General features: G+C 51.1%; 1 protein-coding gene across 2 annotated transcripts; it reads left to right on the top strand.

Moving 5' to 3' along the window:
• Positions 6,434 to 12,956, top strand: EOMES (eomesodermin). Of its 2 annotated transcripts, none has more exons than XM_005695503.3 (6): positions 6,434 to 7,717; positions 8,707 to 8,861; positions 9,498 to 9,619; positions 10,038 to 10,196; positions 10,285 to 10,346; positions 11,160 to 12,956. In XM_005695503.3, the coding sequence occupies exons 1-6, from the start codon at positions 6,849 to 6,851 to the stop codon at positions 11,839 to 11,841; spliced, it is 2,049 nt and encodes a 682-aa protein (XP_005695560.2). In that variant the 5' UTR covers positions 6,434 to 6,848; the 3' UTR covers positions 11,842 to 12,956. The 2 variants fall into 2 exon arrangements, with proteins under 2 accessions (XP_005695560.2, XP_005695559.2); XM_005695502.3 differs by having other exon boundaries at positions 11,103 to 12,956.

The raw sequence follows: 14,860 nt of genomic DNA, 5'->3' as shown, positions 1-14,860 counted from the left end.
CAGATGGGCATCGCACGCCGGCCGGTCGCTTCCTCCGAAGCCACACGGGATCTCCATCCTAGTGGGCACCTCAGCCTCCCCCCTCAAAGAAAACAAGTGGCACCCCACCCCCATTCGCACGTACTTAACCCCTCCACCCGAGCTCCGCCGCTCAGACCTTCTGGATCCCAGTTCCCAGGCTACTGTTCTTAGCCCTGTGCCTTTAGACAACAGCCTTCACCTCTCCAAGCATCGCTTTACTCTTCTGTACAATGGGGTGATAATGTTTTAGGGTGCTGCTTTTAAAAGCAGAGAGTCTGACCGATAGTCAGCCTCGACTTCTTTCATTGTTTCCCTCCTTTGGCTATGGATTCGAAGTTCAACTTTATTCTGGAAAAGTCAAACCCCAACTGGGTTAAGAAAAGATCCCAGCTACCCTTTGTTCGCCCTAGAGACTCCTTTTCTGTGGACCACCAAAATATGTAGCGGGAGGTGCTTCCATGGGCCCCCTGGACCTGCGGGGCGGTTAAACAGCCCAGGTCGACCCGGGCTTGAGAACCTCCTCCAGGCCGCCCTCCAGGGTTGATCTTGTCCTCTCAACTTGAGGCCGCAGGTGGCGTCTTTTTCAGGACTTCCAGTTCAGAGTGCCCCGCTGGGAGGCTTCCGACTATTATTAACTCCTTCCTCGTCGGGCGTTTAACCGAGTAGGTGGAGTACAAAACCTGAGCTAAATATTTTCTAATCCGCCGGAACGGCAAAATCCCGGCGGGGGGCAGGCGGGCGGGAGGCCTGGGAAAAACAGATGCTAATGGGGACCCCAGGGGGAGGGGGGCGGAAGGCGCACGGGGGCCAGGCGCCCGCTGCCTCCCTTTGAAGTGCGCCTTCCAGGCCGGGCTCCCGGACAGCGCTGGGCTACCCCGGCTTCTGGGGAACCCGGGAGGAGCGGATGGAAAGACTGGGGCCTCTCCTCGCAGGCTCTGACGGAGTCACTCACGCTTCCTCCTTCTGGTTCACATTGTCCTGGAAGGGTTTGATGCCGGCCTGCTTCCCCACCAGACTGGGAATCTCTGGAGGAGAAAGATTAGTGATCCTGAATCCTCAGTGTCCAGAGCAAAAAGTGAGCTTAGCCTCCGTATGATGGGAGGTTTTCCTGTGCGCTGGGTGCTGTCCTAACTGCTTTCCTTTCTGTTTGTGGTCATCACACGTGGGAATTGAGGACAGAGAAGGAGTTTGCCCAGAACCAACGAGCTGGTGAAACGTGGAGTCACACACCCAGAAGATTCTGCATACAACGTTCTGCTTTCCGCCTAGGGATCTGAAAAGACAGGTTTAAGGACGGCTCTTTTGGTTTTCTCCTTCCTGTCCACTTTCCTTCCTCCTTCCCTCTCACTCTCCTTCCTTGGTTACCTTAAGGGCTTGACACTTCTGGCGGGAACTCTCCAATCCAGACTTCCCCTCTTCCCCTTTCTCAAGTCGGGGCTGGAGGAAACATTCTAGCTGCCCGTCACCTGGAAGCCCTGGTCAACAGGATTCCACTCTGCCCACCTGTTGTGGAGACATCCTGCCACACCTGCCTCCTAGGTGCCTTCTGTTGAAACATTAAATTCCATTGGTTCTGCTGTCCCTGTTAGTGACGTGTGACTGATTTCTGTTCAGGATTTCTCAGTGACTACATGGTGGTTGTTCCCATCAACGGCTGTCCTGCAATTCTGACATTCACTTTTCTATTTTTCGGTGGAAGAATCCACATTAACATGCACAGGGGAAGCTTTGCAGTAATGGAAGAACTCTGGGTTAGGAAAGGTCTAAAAAAAGATGTAAAACATCCTTAAAAATCTAGGAACAGCCCTAAAAAGATGAAAATGCCATTGATTTAGGAAGATCTGTGTTTTTTCTCTTAGGAAAAAACCTTTCATTGTCATCTCCTTGGCTATAAAGTCTGAGACCTGACACTGTCCTTGGGCTATTTTGTCTGTTCTAGTCTTACAGATTCAGTAACCCCATCCTTTCAATCAAGAGATGAGCACCTATTAAGAGTCAGGCCTTTCAAGGTGCAGAAGTAAGCAAGACAGGGGGAGCCCTGTATAACTCATAGTTTAATGTAGCAGTGATTAGGCAAACATTCCCATACTTTATTTTTGAGAGCATTCCACTTTATTCTGCCTCATGTTGCCTTGCCTTTCTTGTTACTTACGTGAATCTCTGTACTTCCATAAATATGATGGTGGTGATGACTGAACAGCAGTTAAGTCCAGAGTTCACTTGCAGTTAAAAAAAAAGTTTCATAAAGAAGATTCTTGATCCAGTGTTTAGGATCATTTATTTTTTGAAATAAGCAACTTTTGGTATGTTTCTTAACTTTCATCCCCTGTTTCCCCATCTCCTTGTATGTTAACAGTGAACTACACTTGCCCTTAGCAATCAAAATACATGGATTAATAGCTAAAGAAAATAATTTAAATTTTGGTCGGTTTTGTTTGAAAAGTACAGTGGGTTTAATGTCACCCTATGCCTCACACATTTATGGACACCTTTGTGGATTTCTTTTAAAGCAAACTATCAGTCTATTTCCGAGGGACAGTGAATCAAATTCTTATAGTAAGTGAAACTGTGTTGATGGGAGTATCTTGCTGTTCTCAGCAAAATCAACACTACTTGTCCTTGCCAAAATGTGTTATCTTACGGGACTTCTCTTTAAAAAAACAAAAAAAAGTCTAAACATGAACAGCCTTCCCGCGATGGAAGCCCCCTCCCCCCGGGAAAGCCCAGTGGAGGTGGGGATCTGGCCATCAGAGAACAAAGGGCCAAAGAGTGAACCCGAGATGGCGAAATAAAATGCAACATCAACAAAGAAAAGGCCATAGATAAATAGTAAAAGGACCAACTCACCACAAAAAACCCATTGACGTTTGCCCAGAGTGAAGGCGAAGCACCGGTGACCGGTTAATGTTGGAATGTTTTCCTAGGGTTAAAAGGAGAACCGGCAGCAAGTCTGCTCAGAATTTACAAAGTGTTTGAATAACACGGACAGTGTTTTGATAACACATTTTTAGTGGGGGTGAAAATAATAGAATTTATTGGGACATTTATATGGGCCCCCTTGGTTGTGGGGGGCGGTGGTGAACTATATCTCACTGCACTCATCTATAACTCACCCTTGTAATTTACTCATATATGTGTGCGTGTGTATCTGGGTATGTATCTGGTGACATGTAATAGTCATGTTACAGCCAAATGCTTCTCAGTTCTGCCTTTAAAAGATGAATGCACAGACACTGGTTACCTTTAAGGGAGAGAAAGGGAAGAAGAGGTGCCCTGGTCAGGCTGGCAATAACTTTGTGTTATCGATTTGAGATGGTAGCATGAAGCTGGTGTTATTGCTCAAGGCAACACAGCATACGATCTTTAATAGGCTCACTCACTGGCTTAACCTTGGCTTCCTTGCAGCTTTCAGAGGGTCCTGCTCCTTGCACCTCAGGCTGAAAGGGGCAAGATTTGAGTTAATCCAGCCGGCAGTGGGGTCCCAGGTTCCGTGGGGTCTCCATGTTTCCTCCCTAGTGTTGATGTTTTTGTTCAATGCATTCCCTACGCTGTCAGCTGAGTCACATAAAACCAGGCACCTTTCAATAAATGTCTCATTTGGATTTCATGAAGCTTGGGGTGTCACTGAAATCAAACAGCAAACAGGCTGGAAGGCTGTCTTATGTGCCCACTCAGTCTGAGGAGGGTGCTGCCTGACTTGTTCACTGAAGCCGCTGCTTTAGCTTTCTTTTCTGTTCCTGTTTCTGGCAAAGAGAGCTTTACATTTTAAGGTGCGACTGGGACGCGTGAAAATAACTTTTATGCCTCTTTCCCTGGTTATCAGTAAAACTGAGCCAGCAGAAGGAAAGTCTATTCCATGTAGGAAATCAACCACAGATTTGCTCATCTATAACTTTCCAGGCATGTAGACTAATATATTCCATATGTAATAATACTAGTAGTCATTAATTAATACAGAAAAAACAGTAAATGAGATTTCTTTATGCAGTCAGAAAAAAAATCATCTTTAGTTGAAACAGTGCTTATCATTATGTTCAAAAGGAATTTGTAATATATACTTTTTATAAAGGTAATATAAATTATGGGTGTATTTTCCATGTTCCAAAACTCTGGGCCCAAGAACGGTTTCCTGGAGTCAGAATTTTGGTTGTCTTTGAACTTCTCTTTGTTTCTCCGCCTGTTAAATGTGTTCAGGTTTGGGCAAAAGAATAGCTCTATTGGGAAGGTGGGGAGATATAAACTGCAATTTCCTGCCCCAAGAATCAACACTAATCCTGATTACACGTACCGTGTGTATATTTCATAATTAAGTAGCACTAGAATGAACCCACGCGCTTTCAATAGCATGCTCTGGGGCTGGAATAAAATCAAGCCTTTCTGATGTGGCGCGGGGGACAGCTGGCTCGCGTTACTTGCGCCAGAGTGGGTCGGAGCGATGCCTGTTGCCTGCAGTGGCGCTTTGCCACGCGCAGAGCTTCCCTGGCCGCCTCGAAAACGATTCGAAGGGACCCCGAGGCCCGCTGTCTCGCTGCAATCGGGCACAAAGCTGCGACCTCACTCGAACCACTCTGTCTCCAAAAAAGAAAAAAGCAACATGTGAGATTTGATCTCCCCCCTGCCTTTTCCCTCTAACATCTTGCAGCTCAGGTCAAGGCTGATGTGGAAGAGGCTTGAGCGGTCACAAGATCCCCCAGCCCGGGCTCCCCTGCCAAACTACCCTTTCTCTTCTTGCTCTCAAGCCCGCCTCAGGAACCTCCATGTTGAGTATCTTGGAGTCTAAAAAGAACAAAAAATACTTTAAAACTGCAATTCTCCAAGACTTCTGTGGATCAAAAGAAAACAAAAGCCAGGGAGGTGGGAGTGGACGGGATGGTGATCAAAGCAGAGAGCCACCGAGAGCCCGCATTAACCCAGCGGGACGACCTGAGAGAAGCGCTGGGCTGAGCGCGCTCCAGACCACGTTCCAAGGGCCTGGGGGCTTCGGTGCCGGGACCTGCGAGGCCCCAGCCCCGGCCCGCTCGCTCAACCTGCTCCCTCCCTCCCTGGCTGGGCCTTGACCTGGCTGGGCCACTGCCGCGTAGAATTGGTAACCGCCCTGGAGCGTCGGAGGGCGTGAAGGACTGCCTCACTCTCTAACCCAGAGGTGCCAATATCTACGCTGCTGTGGTTGGAATCCAAGTTGGAACGCTTCGAGCTGCTCTGCACCGGCGTATACGCGCTCAACGAATTCTGCCACCGCCTAGAGTTGCGGGAGAAGAGTTTCCCGTGTGATCGCGTTCAGTTCAGGAAGCAGAGTCCCGACCTCTCAGCCGGAAAACGCGCTCCCGGAGCGACTAAAAGCGGCGTCTATAATTATCTATTAACAGCAAATATTCAGGCTTCTTATCTGCAACGAAACGTGCCCCACACTTTCTGTATTAATAAACAATGCAATAGAACAGCGTCATCTTGCTCTGCTGTTTGCAGAAACGCAGGGGAGAAACAGGCAGCTGGGGCAAAAGGGCTTAATTCAATATCAAACTGATTATTTCACTAATTATTCCACCTTCTGTGTTGCGCTGCAGAGGAGAGGCATAGGGAATCTTAACCGCGGGGCTGCTTGAGGACCTTTGTTTCTCGGCGGCAGGTCCAACTGAAGATGGGAGGGAGTGGGATCCGGGATTCAGGGAAACTGAGAGCGGATTTTCAACTGTGGGGCGTAAAAGTGACTGCCTCCTGAAGCAGGCGTGAGCGTGGGAATGGCAAGAGTTCCCAATAGCCCACCCCACCGGGGCTTCTGATTCATAAGCTGACGGCTTCGGTCCTGACGGATAGCAGTGCGCTCTCGCCCTCCCCGGAATCCCCAAAGCCCTAAGTTCCTCTCAGTAAACCCTTCCCATTGGGTAAAAGGGAAGGACCGAACAAAAAGTGGTTCCTGCGTGTTGAAAGCCAGAGGGTCCTCCAGGGGAGGAAAGTGTGCCTGAAGTTACAGCCCCCGACGAGGAAAGAAACTTCTCTCGGGCCTTCCTCCAACTGGCCCCAGATCCTCACCCTCAGGGACCCGTGCCTTCCTGCAGGCCATCAACTTGCAGAGCATTGCTACCTCCTGCCTCCACAATCTGCGCCCACCCCCTCACCCCCACTCGAAGAGCTGTCTTGATTTCTGTGCCAAGAGTGGACCCAGATACGGAGACCCTAAACTCCGGCGAAATACGGACACCAGGACTGATTCTCATAGCAGGATAGCATCTCAAAAAAAAAAAAAAATCAGGCTAAAGGATAGGAAAATAAAGTCGCAGGCAACTTGATCCAATTAGTAAATGCCTAATTGAATTAGTGTCACCTCCACCAACCAATCAGCGGGTCCCGAGGCTGTGGGGCCGCGAAGCCACTCCCTGCCCTCACATATATAAAGCAGCCAATGACAGCCTGCAAGTTTCCAAGTGGTCAACCTGACCGATAGATTGTCAGTGGAGAAGGGAAGAAAGGCTAGCTCTGGTGGTGGATGGGGAGAGAGATCTAAGACTTCTTCCTGTGTGTGCGGGCCAGGAGAGTACAGGTCCAGAGAGGCAGAAGGGACCGGGAAGGAAAAGCAGATCGCTTCTCGGTCAGCTTTCGCCTCTTGCCTTCAAACTCCGTGCGCTTTCCATTCGGAAAGGGCTCGGGGTTCGCCGCGCGCAATTGCGCGCGCCTTAGCGGCCCGCGTGTAGCCAGGTGGGTAACCCGGCACGGGAGGAAGGGGAAGTTACCTTCCCCTCGGAAGAGGGCGCTGGCTCCCCCATCCTGCCTTTATAATCAGGTCGCGGCCGGAGAGGAAGCAGCCAGCTGCCGTCTGCGCTCTGCAAAGCATGCAGTTAGGGGAGCAGCTCTTGGTGAGCTCTGTGAACCTGCCCGGCGCGCACTTCTACCCGCTGGAGGGGGCGCGAGGAGGCGGCGGCGGGAGCGCCGGCCACCTCCCGGGAGCGGCCCCCTCGCCTCAGAGGCTGGACTTAGACAAAGCGCCCAAGAAGTTCTCGGGCAGCCTCTCGTGCGAGGCGGCGAGCGGGGAACCTGCGGCCGCCGGCGCGGGGGCCCCCGCAACCATGCTCAGTGACGCCGACGCCGGGGACGCCTTTGCCAGCGCCGCGGCCGTGGCCAAGCCGGGGCCCCCGGACGGCCGCAAGGGCTCCCCCTGCGGGGAGGAGGAGCTGCCCTCGGCCGCCGCGGCCGCTGCTGCCGCCGCCGCGGCCAGTGCGCGCTACTCCATGGACAGCCTGAGCTCGGAGCGCTACTACCTCCAGTCCCCCGGGTCTCAGGGCTCGGAGCTGGCGGCGCCCTGCTCGCTCTTCCCGTACCAGGCGGCGGCTGGGGCGCCCCACGGGTCTGTGTACCCGGCTCCCAACGGGGCGCGCTACCCCTACGGCTCCATGCTGCCCCCCGGCGGCTTCCCCGCGGCCGTGTGCCCACCCGGGAGGGCGCAGTTCGGCACGGGAGCCGGCGCTAGCGGCGGCGCGGCCGGCGGTGGCGGTGGAGGCGGCCCGGGCGCCTATCAGTACGGCCAGGGGGCTCCGCTCTACGGGCCGTACCCTGGGGCGGCAGCCGCAGGTACCTGCGGAGGACTAGGGGGTCTGGGGGTTCCCGGCTCCGGCTTCCGCGCCCACGTCTACCTGTGCAACCGGCCTCTGTGGCTCAAATTCCACCGCCACCAAACCGAGATGATCATTACGAAACAGGGCAGGTGAGCGCAGCGCGGAGGGGCCCGGAGGCGCGGGGGCAAAGAAGGCCTGTGTGGTCCTGGGGTGGCCGGGAATGGGGGCCCGCGGCCCGCCCACTCCGCTCGTGGCTGGGAGAGTTCCCTAGCTCTACCAGCGGAGACGCCGCTTCTCCAGTCCGTCCGCGCACCGGCGCTTCGTGCAGGGCGCTAAGGCTAAAGCTGCTTACCCCCTTCGCTCTCCTCATCCTCACCCAGACTGACGAGGAGGAGGCGGAAATGGAAATTGAGGCTTGTCCACAAAGCTGAATTTCCTAGATCCCCCTGCCCAGCTGTACACGGGTCCCTACAGGCGGGCCAGAAGTCTCGAGGGGTGGCTCCCCCCGAGCGCTGGAGATGGGCTCCCGCAGTTTTAGGCGCCAAGGTCTCCACGGGGCGCATCCGGGGGACGAGGGCGAGGACGTGAGCGACGGCAGCGAGGGCTGATCCGGGGAGTGGGTTAGGCCGGCCCCTGGAGTCCGACTGGGCTGGGATGCCGGGCCTGAAAAAGTTCGGCTACAAATCCCACTGAGGGCACTGGTTCATTCTGGGGAAAGTGAGGCGTGGGTGCTGCGAGAGGGGCGTCCGAGGGACACTTTTAGCCTTACCAGTAGAGTTTTTGTTTCTGTTTTTTTAAACGAGAGCAACTTAATGTTCCCTTGCACTCGTACTTGTAAAAAAAAAAAAAAAAGATTTTTAAATAGAAACATCCTGGAAGAAAATGAATGAGTATCTGAATGGGTTGAGAAATTGAGTGAGGGATGCAGAAGTGCGGGCATTGGGGAAATAATAACATTGGGGCAAATTACTGCGGGAAAGAGATTTCCCCGCGAGTTGCCAACTCAAGAATATTGTACGTGGTCAGGGCCACTTGACCCACCGGTATTCTGTTTGTAGACTTCCCAGTGTCGTACTCGAACGTGGGTCTGTGCCCGGGCGTCGCGATTTACATCTCCTGGTTCTATTCCCTTGCACAGACGCATGTTTCCTTTTTTGAGCTTCAACATAAACGGACTCAATCCCACCGCCCACTACAACGTGTTCGTAGAAGTGGTGCTGGCGGACCCCAACCACTGGCGCTTCCAGGGGGGCAAATGGGTGACCTGCGGAAAAGCGGACAATAACATGCAGGGTGAGGAGAGAGGAAGCCTGGGCAGGGTGGAGCGCTGGGAGCCCCGCTCAGACCACGCACAACCAAATCTCGCGTCGCTCCTTCCACATCCGGGGCCTGGAGGTGTTAGCGGGAGTTTCTTTGTGTTGAATGTTTGATTAAGGGAGAGAATCGCTAAGTCAGACCTCTTGCCGACTAGCGTATAGCATGTTAACCACGACCCTAGCTAGCCTGCCCCGCCACATCCCTACCTCTGAGGACATCATTGCCATAAACTCTCTGGGGGGCAAGGCTCCTGACATTTTAATCTTGAGAAAAGATCTCCCCAAGGTTGAGTTTATCATAAAAATCCAACCACCTTCCACCATCGGATCTTGACCTTCTAGCTTCAGACACCGGCAAATTGACCTTCAAGAGGCACTGACCGTTGGCTCCATTTTTGCTTTGTCCAAGGAAGGCCGGAAGCACAGGGCCCCTGGGAGGGGAATCAGTAGAGACTACTTGGTCTCCACTGGTCTTAAGCCTCTAAGGAGAGACGGGCATTGTAAGTCTAGCTCTTAAATCTTGCCCATGAGTAGTAAATTCTGTCTCCCCCTACCTCCATTTGCAAACAGCCATATATGCTTGAGTTTTGTGTATTGTTTCATTTTCTCTTAGGCAACAAAATGTATGTTCACCCCGAGTCTCCTAATACTGGTTCCCACTGGATGAGACAGGAGATTTCCTTTGGGAAGTTAAAACTCACCAATAACAAAGGCGCAAACAACAACAACACCCAGGTAGGGTGACAGGGGAGGTGGTGTCTTCTGGCTGTGAATCTCTTTTCTAATGAGTTTCTGTATTCTTTACTGTGTTTATAATATTTGCAGCTACCTGTTGCCACTTTCTAGTATTTTTTTTTCCTTTGACCTTTCTCAGTTCTACTTTTTTTTTTTGTCATTTTCCTATTGGATTTCAATAACAGTGGGTGAACAATTAGGAACAGAAAGACTGAAATCTTTTGGCGACTTAGGAAACCGAGAGGCAAGAGTGTTTATGAAACACACATATTTGGCTATGTTTTAAGTTTCAAAAATGGCAACAGAAAAAGTTAGCTGTGGGCTGAGGAGCAAGCAAGTTCCATTCCAAAATATAGAATTGGTCAAAGTCGACTTCACTTTTGCGATTTGGCAGCTCTTTTTTCTGTACCATTTGCAGATGATAGTGTTACAGTCTTTACACAAGTACCAGCCGAGACTGCACATTGTTGAAGTCACAGAGGATGGCGTGGAGGATTTGAATGAGCCCTCTAAGACACAGACCTTCACTTTCTCAGAAACGCAGTTCATTGCTGTGACTGCCTATCAAAACACCGATGTGAGTGCCCCAGAGTCCCCAGCATCCCCAAAGCCCCATCCAGGGTGAGAGAGAAAGTACTCAGTGACTGTCTTTTTTCCTTATCTAGATAACTCAACTAAAGATTGATCACAATCCCTTTGCAAAAGGCTTCAGGGACAACTATGATTCGTAAGTGCACCTTTATTTTTCCTTGCCTGGTCATCTTTCAGTGAGACATATTGAATCAGACACTTTCTTGAGACCATATTCTAGGAAGAGCTTTCACAGTTGGGATTTTTACCCATTTTTATTTTTGCATATATTTGGCTTTGACTAATCTTGCTTTGGAATTTTCACAGAAGGATTTTGTTCATTTCTAAAGAAATGTTAAGGGCTTAGACATGAGAAGCTTTTATTTTTTTAACATTTGAGTGGAGATTTGAAATTTTCATAATCTGCATTTATATGCCTCCTTCCCATTTGATCCCAGTTTTTTTTTTTTAATTCTCTCAGGAGCAGGGATTATTCCCTCATTTTTTTTACATAAGAAAAACCTTAAACCAAAAGGATGTAATTTTCATAACATTAAACAGCAAGACCCACAAGTGCCTTTCAAATTTGGCATTTCTACCCACCTCAGCCAGCATTCCTTCCCTACTACAGACGGGAGAGTTGCTCCCAGTTCTTCAAGTTCTAGGACTTGCAAAGATGGAATTTCTATAGTTTAAATGCTTAATGCCTGGGAGGAAACTATCTCTTTCATAATGGGAAATTTTGTCCCAGTGAGCCAAGAGTTCAGCTAAAGTGGACTGGTGCCTCCCCACCTCTGGCCCTTCACTCAGCAGACCAGCGCTCAGGCTCTAGAGCCTTCTTCACTTCTGGGATGTAGACTGTTTGGGGACAACATTAGGTTTTTTTTTTTAAGTGTTTCTCTTTGTATTGTAGCATGTACACCGCTTCCGAAAATGACAGGTTAACTCCATCTCCCACGGATTCTCCTAGATCCCATCAGATTGTCCCCGGAGGTCGGTACGGCGTTCAGTCCTTCTTCCCGGAGCCCTTTGTCAACACTTTACCTCAAGCCCGATATTACAATGGTGAGAGAACCGTGCCACAGACCAACGGCCTCCTTTCACCCCAACAGAGCGAAGAGGTGGCCAACCCTCCCCAGCGGTGGCTTGTCACGCCTGTCCAGCAACCTGGGACCAACAAAATAGACATCGGTTCCTATGAGTCTGAGTATTCTTCCAGCACCTTGCTCCCATATGGCATTAAATCTTTGCCCCTCCAAACGTCCCATGCCCTGGGGTACTACCCCGACCCTGCCTTCCCCGCAATGGCAGGGTGGGGAGGCAGAGGCTCTTATCAGAGGAAGATGGCAGCTGGACTCCCATGGACCTCCCGAACAAGCCCCCCGGGGTTCTCTGAAGATCAGCTCTCCAAGGAGAAAGTCAAAGAAGAAATTGGCTCTTCTTGGATAGAGACACCCCCATCCATCAAGTCTCTCGACTCCAATGATTCAGGGGTATACACCAGTGCTTGTAAGCGAAGGCGCCTGTCTCCTAGCACCTCTAGCAATGAAAATTCTCCCTCCATAAAGTGTGAGGACATTAACGCTGAAGAATACAGTAAAGACACCTCAAAAGGCATGGGGGGTTATTATGCTTTTTACACAACTCCCTAAAGAGTTATTTTAACCTTGTCAAAATGAGCTCACCGTTTGCCCATGGACTGGGTGGTGTTTCTGTTGTCTTCTTTGCCTAGGTTGTTGCCAAAAAGACATTTGCCTTCCACCCCATGTGTCCTGTTTTGTGCAATTCTCTAAAAGAAGGTGCCAAAGCTTTTTGATTGCTGCAGGTAACTGAAACAAGCCTAGACTTTTTTTTTTTCTTTTTTAAAGAAATTAACAGAGGACTTTCAAGTGTTTTTAAATTTGAAGGTGATTCAAAGTTACAGATTTATTTATTGGAGACACTAGACATTCAGTGAACTGGGGCTGTGGAGACAGAGGGCCTAGCGCTATCAAAGATGTTGAAAGCTTTGGTGGTTTTATTTTTTTTTTTTTAATCTGTAAATCTGTAAGCAAATAGAAGCCCAGAGTGGTAAAATGGTTTTGCTTCTGGGAGAGAAGGGTGGGCCTTAAGCTTCAACAAGGAAATTTTTGCTGTTAACTTTCTGCTAGGGAAAGAAGACATTAAGCCTGGGAGGCAAGAAGAGCTTTGTGAAGGTGCTGGTTTGGCCCAACTGATCTTCCCAGGCTTTGAAACAAGCCATGTTTGCCCAAGTTCAGTCGCCTCATGTGCTAGGCCTCTGCTGTGTGCCCCTGGGGGCCAGCCAGAGGCCTCATAGGACTCAGGAGACAGCAAAGGGGTCGCCAAAAAAAAAAAAAGGATAATTTTAAACTGTACAGTTGTGTGTGCTTAGATACACTGTAGAATAATGTGGAAAATATTGTATAAATAGTTGCATAGGTATATGAGATTATGTAAAATTGGTGCTTTGGTTTTGTAAAGAATTTGCAAATCATTGGACCACAGCTACAGGAGCAGGGGGCAACATATGGGAATATTCTGTTTACTTCTTAGCTAGTTAAGAATGTATTCAGCTACTATACTAACTTGAAACGGTGTTAAGGAAAACTCCCCGCGTCATCCTCTTCCTCCACCACCCCCACTACCCAACTTGGTAACCTGAGGAAGCAGAAACCTTAACACCCCAGCTCTTACAGGCTTTCTAGAGACCTTGGATTTTTATGTACAGTCGTAGTCATTTTTAATAAATGTGGTTCGTTAAGGGAACAGGCCTAGCTCTGTCATCTATACGATGGGTGTTCATCTTTGTTTCAAATATCTTAGTCTGCTTTCTCCACTTTCCTCCAGCAGGAACGCAGTTCCACCAACCCGCTCCCCCCACGGAAGGCTCTAGAATCTCTAAGTGGACACTGTCTTCTCGATGGGGTGGGGATGTTCTTGTTTATCTTTTTTTCTTGAAGGTGAATAGGGTTGTTTCCTCACCACTCTGGGAAGTCTGGACAATGGGGGTTGGGCCCGGGGAGGGGCGGTGCAAGACTGCCCGCAGCAGGCTTGATGGAGCCCAGCAAGCCTCCACCCCCAAGTCCTCGGCTTCCGGGCCGCTCCTGGGCCTCCCATCCCCGGCCCCACGTGGGCTCCCCGGGCACCCTCGCGGCCCTTTGAGCACCCACGAGTTCCGGATCCCCCGAGGTCAGGCGGGTACAGGCCGCCTCCACCCCCGCTACGCGGCTTCCTCCTTCCCTGAGCCCCGGGCTCTGAGGATGCGGGGGCAGCTCCGGGCCGGGGCGCGAGCTCTGCGGCGGGAGCGCTCCGTGCGGGGCGGCTGCGGAGTCGGTCACCTGGCGTTTAGCGTCGCCTCCTCGGCTCTCAGTCCCCGGGAGGGCAAGGGCCACCCCATCCCCCGACTGACTCCTGGGCCCGCGGAAGAGTTATATCCAGAAGTGTGGCCGAGGGCCCTTTGTCCCCCTGCCAGACGCCCTGCCGCGCTTATCGGCAGACGGCTTCTGGCCCGGTTTGCAATCCTTTCCAGCCCCCTCCCGACCCTCTCGGGGTAAAGGTCTGAACGGGAGGGTCATTCTGCTAACTGCGTGGCGCGGAAATGCAGCTGCTAAGAGGATTAGTGCTGGGCGGCGAGCGATCGGCCGGGCCCTCCTCCCCTTCCGCGCCCAATTAAGGCCGCCGCGAGCTCGCTCCTCGCCTCGGCCGGGGCTCTCATTCCCACCGCCCTTCCCGGCTCCGAGTCATCCTTCCCGCGCCGCCCATGACCTTGGGGTCTGGATCTCTATACTCGCCCTTCCGGCGATGCCTGTTCAAAACGCCCCGAACTTTACCGGAGCTGGAAGCGAAAGCCTTGAAATTTGGCTTATGTGTGTTTGTTGGGGATGATAAATTCAGACGGAAGAGGACGTCGAGGAGCCCCCCTAAGCCGTCTGCGCTCTCCCCTCCCCCAACCCCAAGGAACCCGACCGTAGATACGATGGAATTTCTAAACGGTGTTCTCTTCTGCTTTCTGGAAAGACTGCAAATGCTAATCACCTCCGGTATGGAGCAGACACCGGCCCCAGTCTATTTCCAGTCCTGTATATTTTTGCGCCGTACAGTAAAAAGAACCTGGTACTTGTGAAAAGTCCCTCACAGTGTTTAATAGAAACGTAAGTGGCTGAGTGGCCCCAATTAACACCTTGTGATAAGGCATTCCTAAGATGGAGTGTCAGACACCAAATTGTGAAGAGATGTATCTAATTAATCCTCCTAGAATGACACCGATAAACAAGCTTCTATTTAAATAAAGATCAAGGACTCGGCGCCCCGTTTGTTTACATTCACCGCCGGGGGTCCCAGCGTTTGCGCCCGCGCAGACTGCCTGAGCCAGGGGAGCGCGGGTGGGGGGGACACAGGCTTGGGAGGGTTCTGCTTGGCTCCCTTCCGTTGTAGCCCCAAACAGAAATCTCCAAGTAGACAAATTGCAATGAAAGAGAAGTGCAAAAACGACACGACTCTGACTTGGAAATGCTATTGTCGTTTTCTTCGCGTGTCCTTTACATCGCCAAACACTTTTCGGTTGTGTGAGTTTTTAAAAAGAAGGCCAACAACTACAAAAACCATATTCCACTCCTAGTCTCGGGAATTCTTTGCTGCTTTGGGGAGAACTCGGATCAGGACCTTCCTCTG

This window comes from Capra hircus, chromosome 22, assembly GCF_001704415.2.
Source record: "Capra hircus breed San Clemente chromosome 22, ASM170441v1, whole genome shotgun sequence".
Taxonomy (NCBI): Eukaryota; Metazoa; Chordata; class Mammalia; order Artiodactyla; family Bovidae; genus Capra; species Capra hircus.
This window is presented reverse-complemented; position numbering and strand designations above follow the sequence as displayed.

What these genes read in the sequence shown, in the direction of transcription:
- EOMES (XM_005695502.3), top strand. Translation starts at nt 6,849, where the DNA reads ATGCAGTTAGGGGAGCAGCTCTTGGTGAGCTCTGTGAACCTGCCCGGC. An exon ending in CAAACAACAACAACACCCAG is followed by an intron (nt 9,620 to 10,037) that starts GTAGGGTGACAG and finishes TACCATTTGCAG; the next exon opens with ATGATAGTGTTACAGTCTTT. An exon ending in TTCAGGGACAACTATGATTC is followed by an intron (nt 10,347 to 11,102) that starts GTAAGTGCACCT and finishes TTTGTATTGTAG; the next exon opens with CATGTACACCGCTTCCGAAA.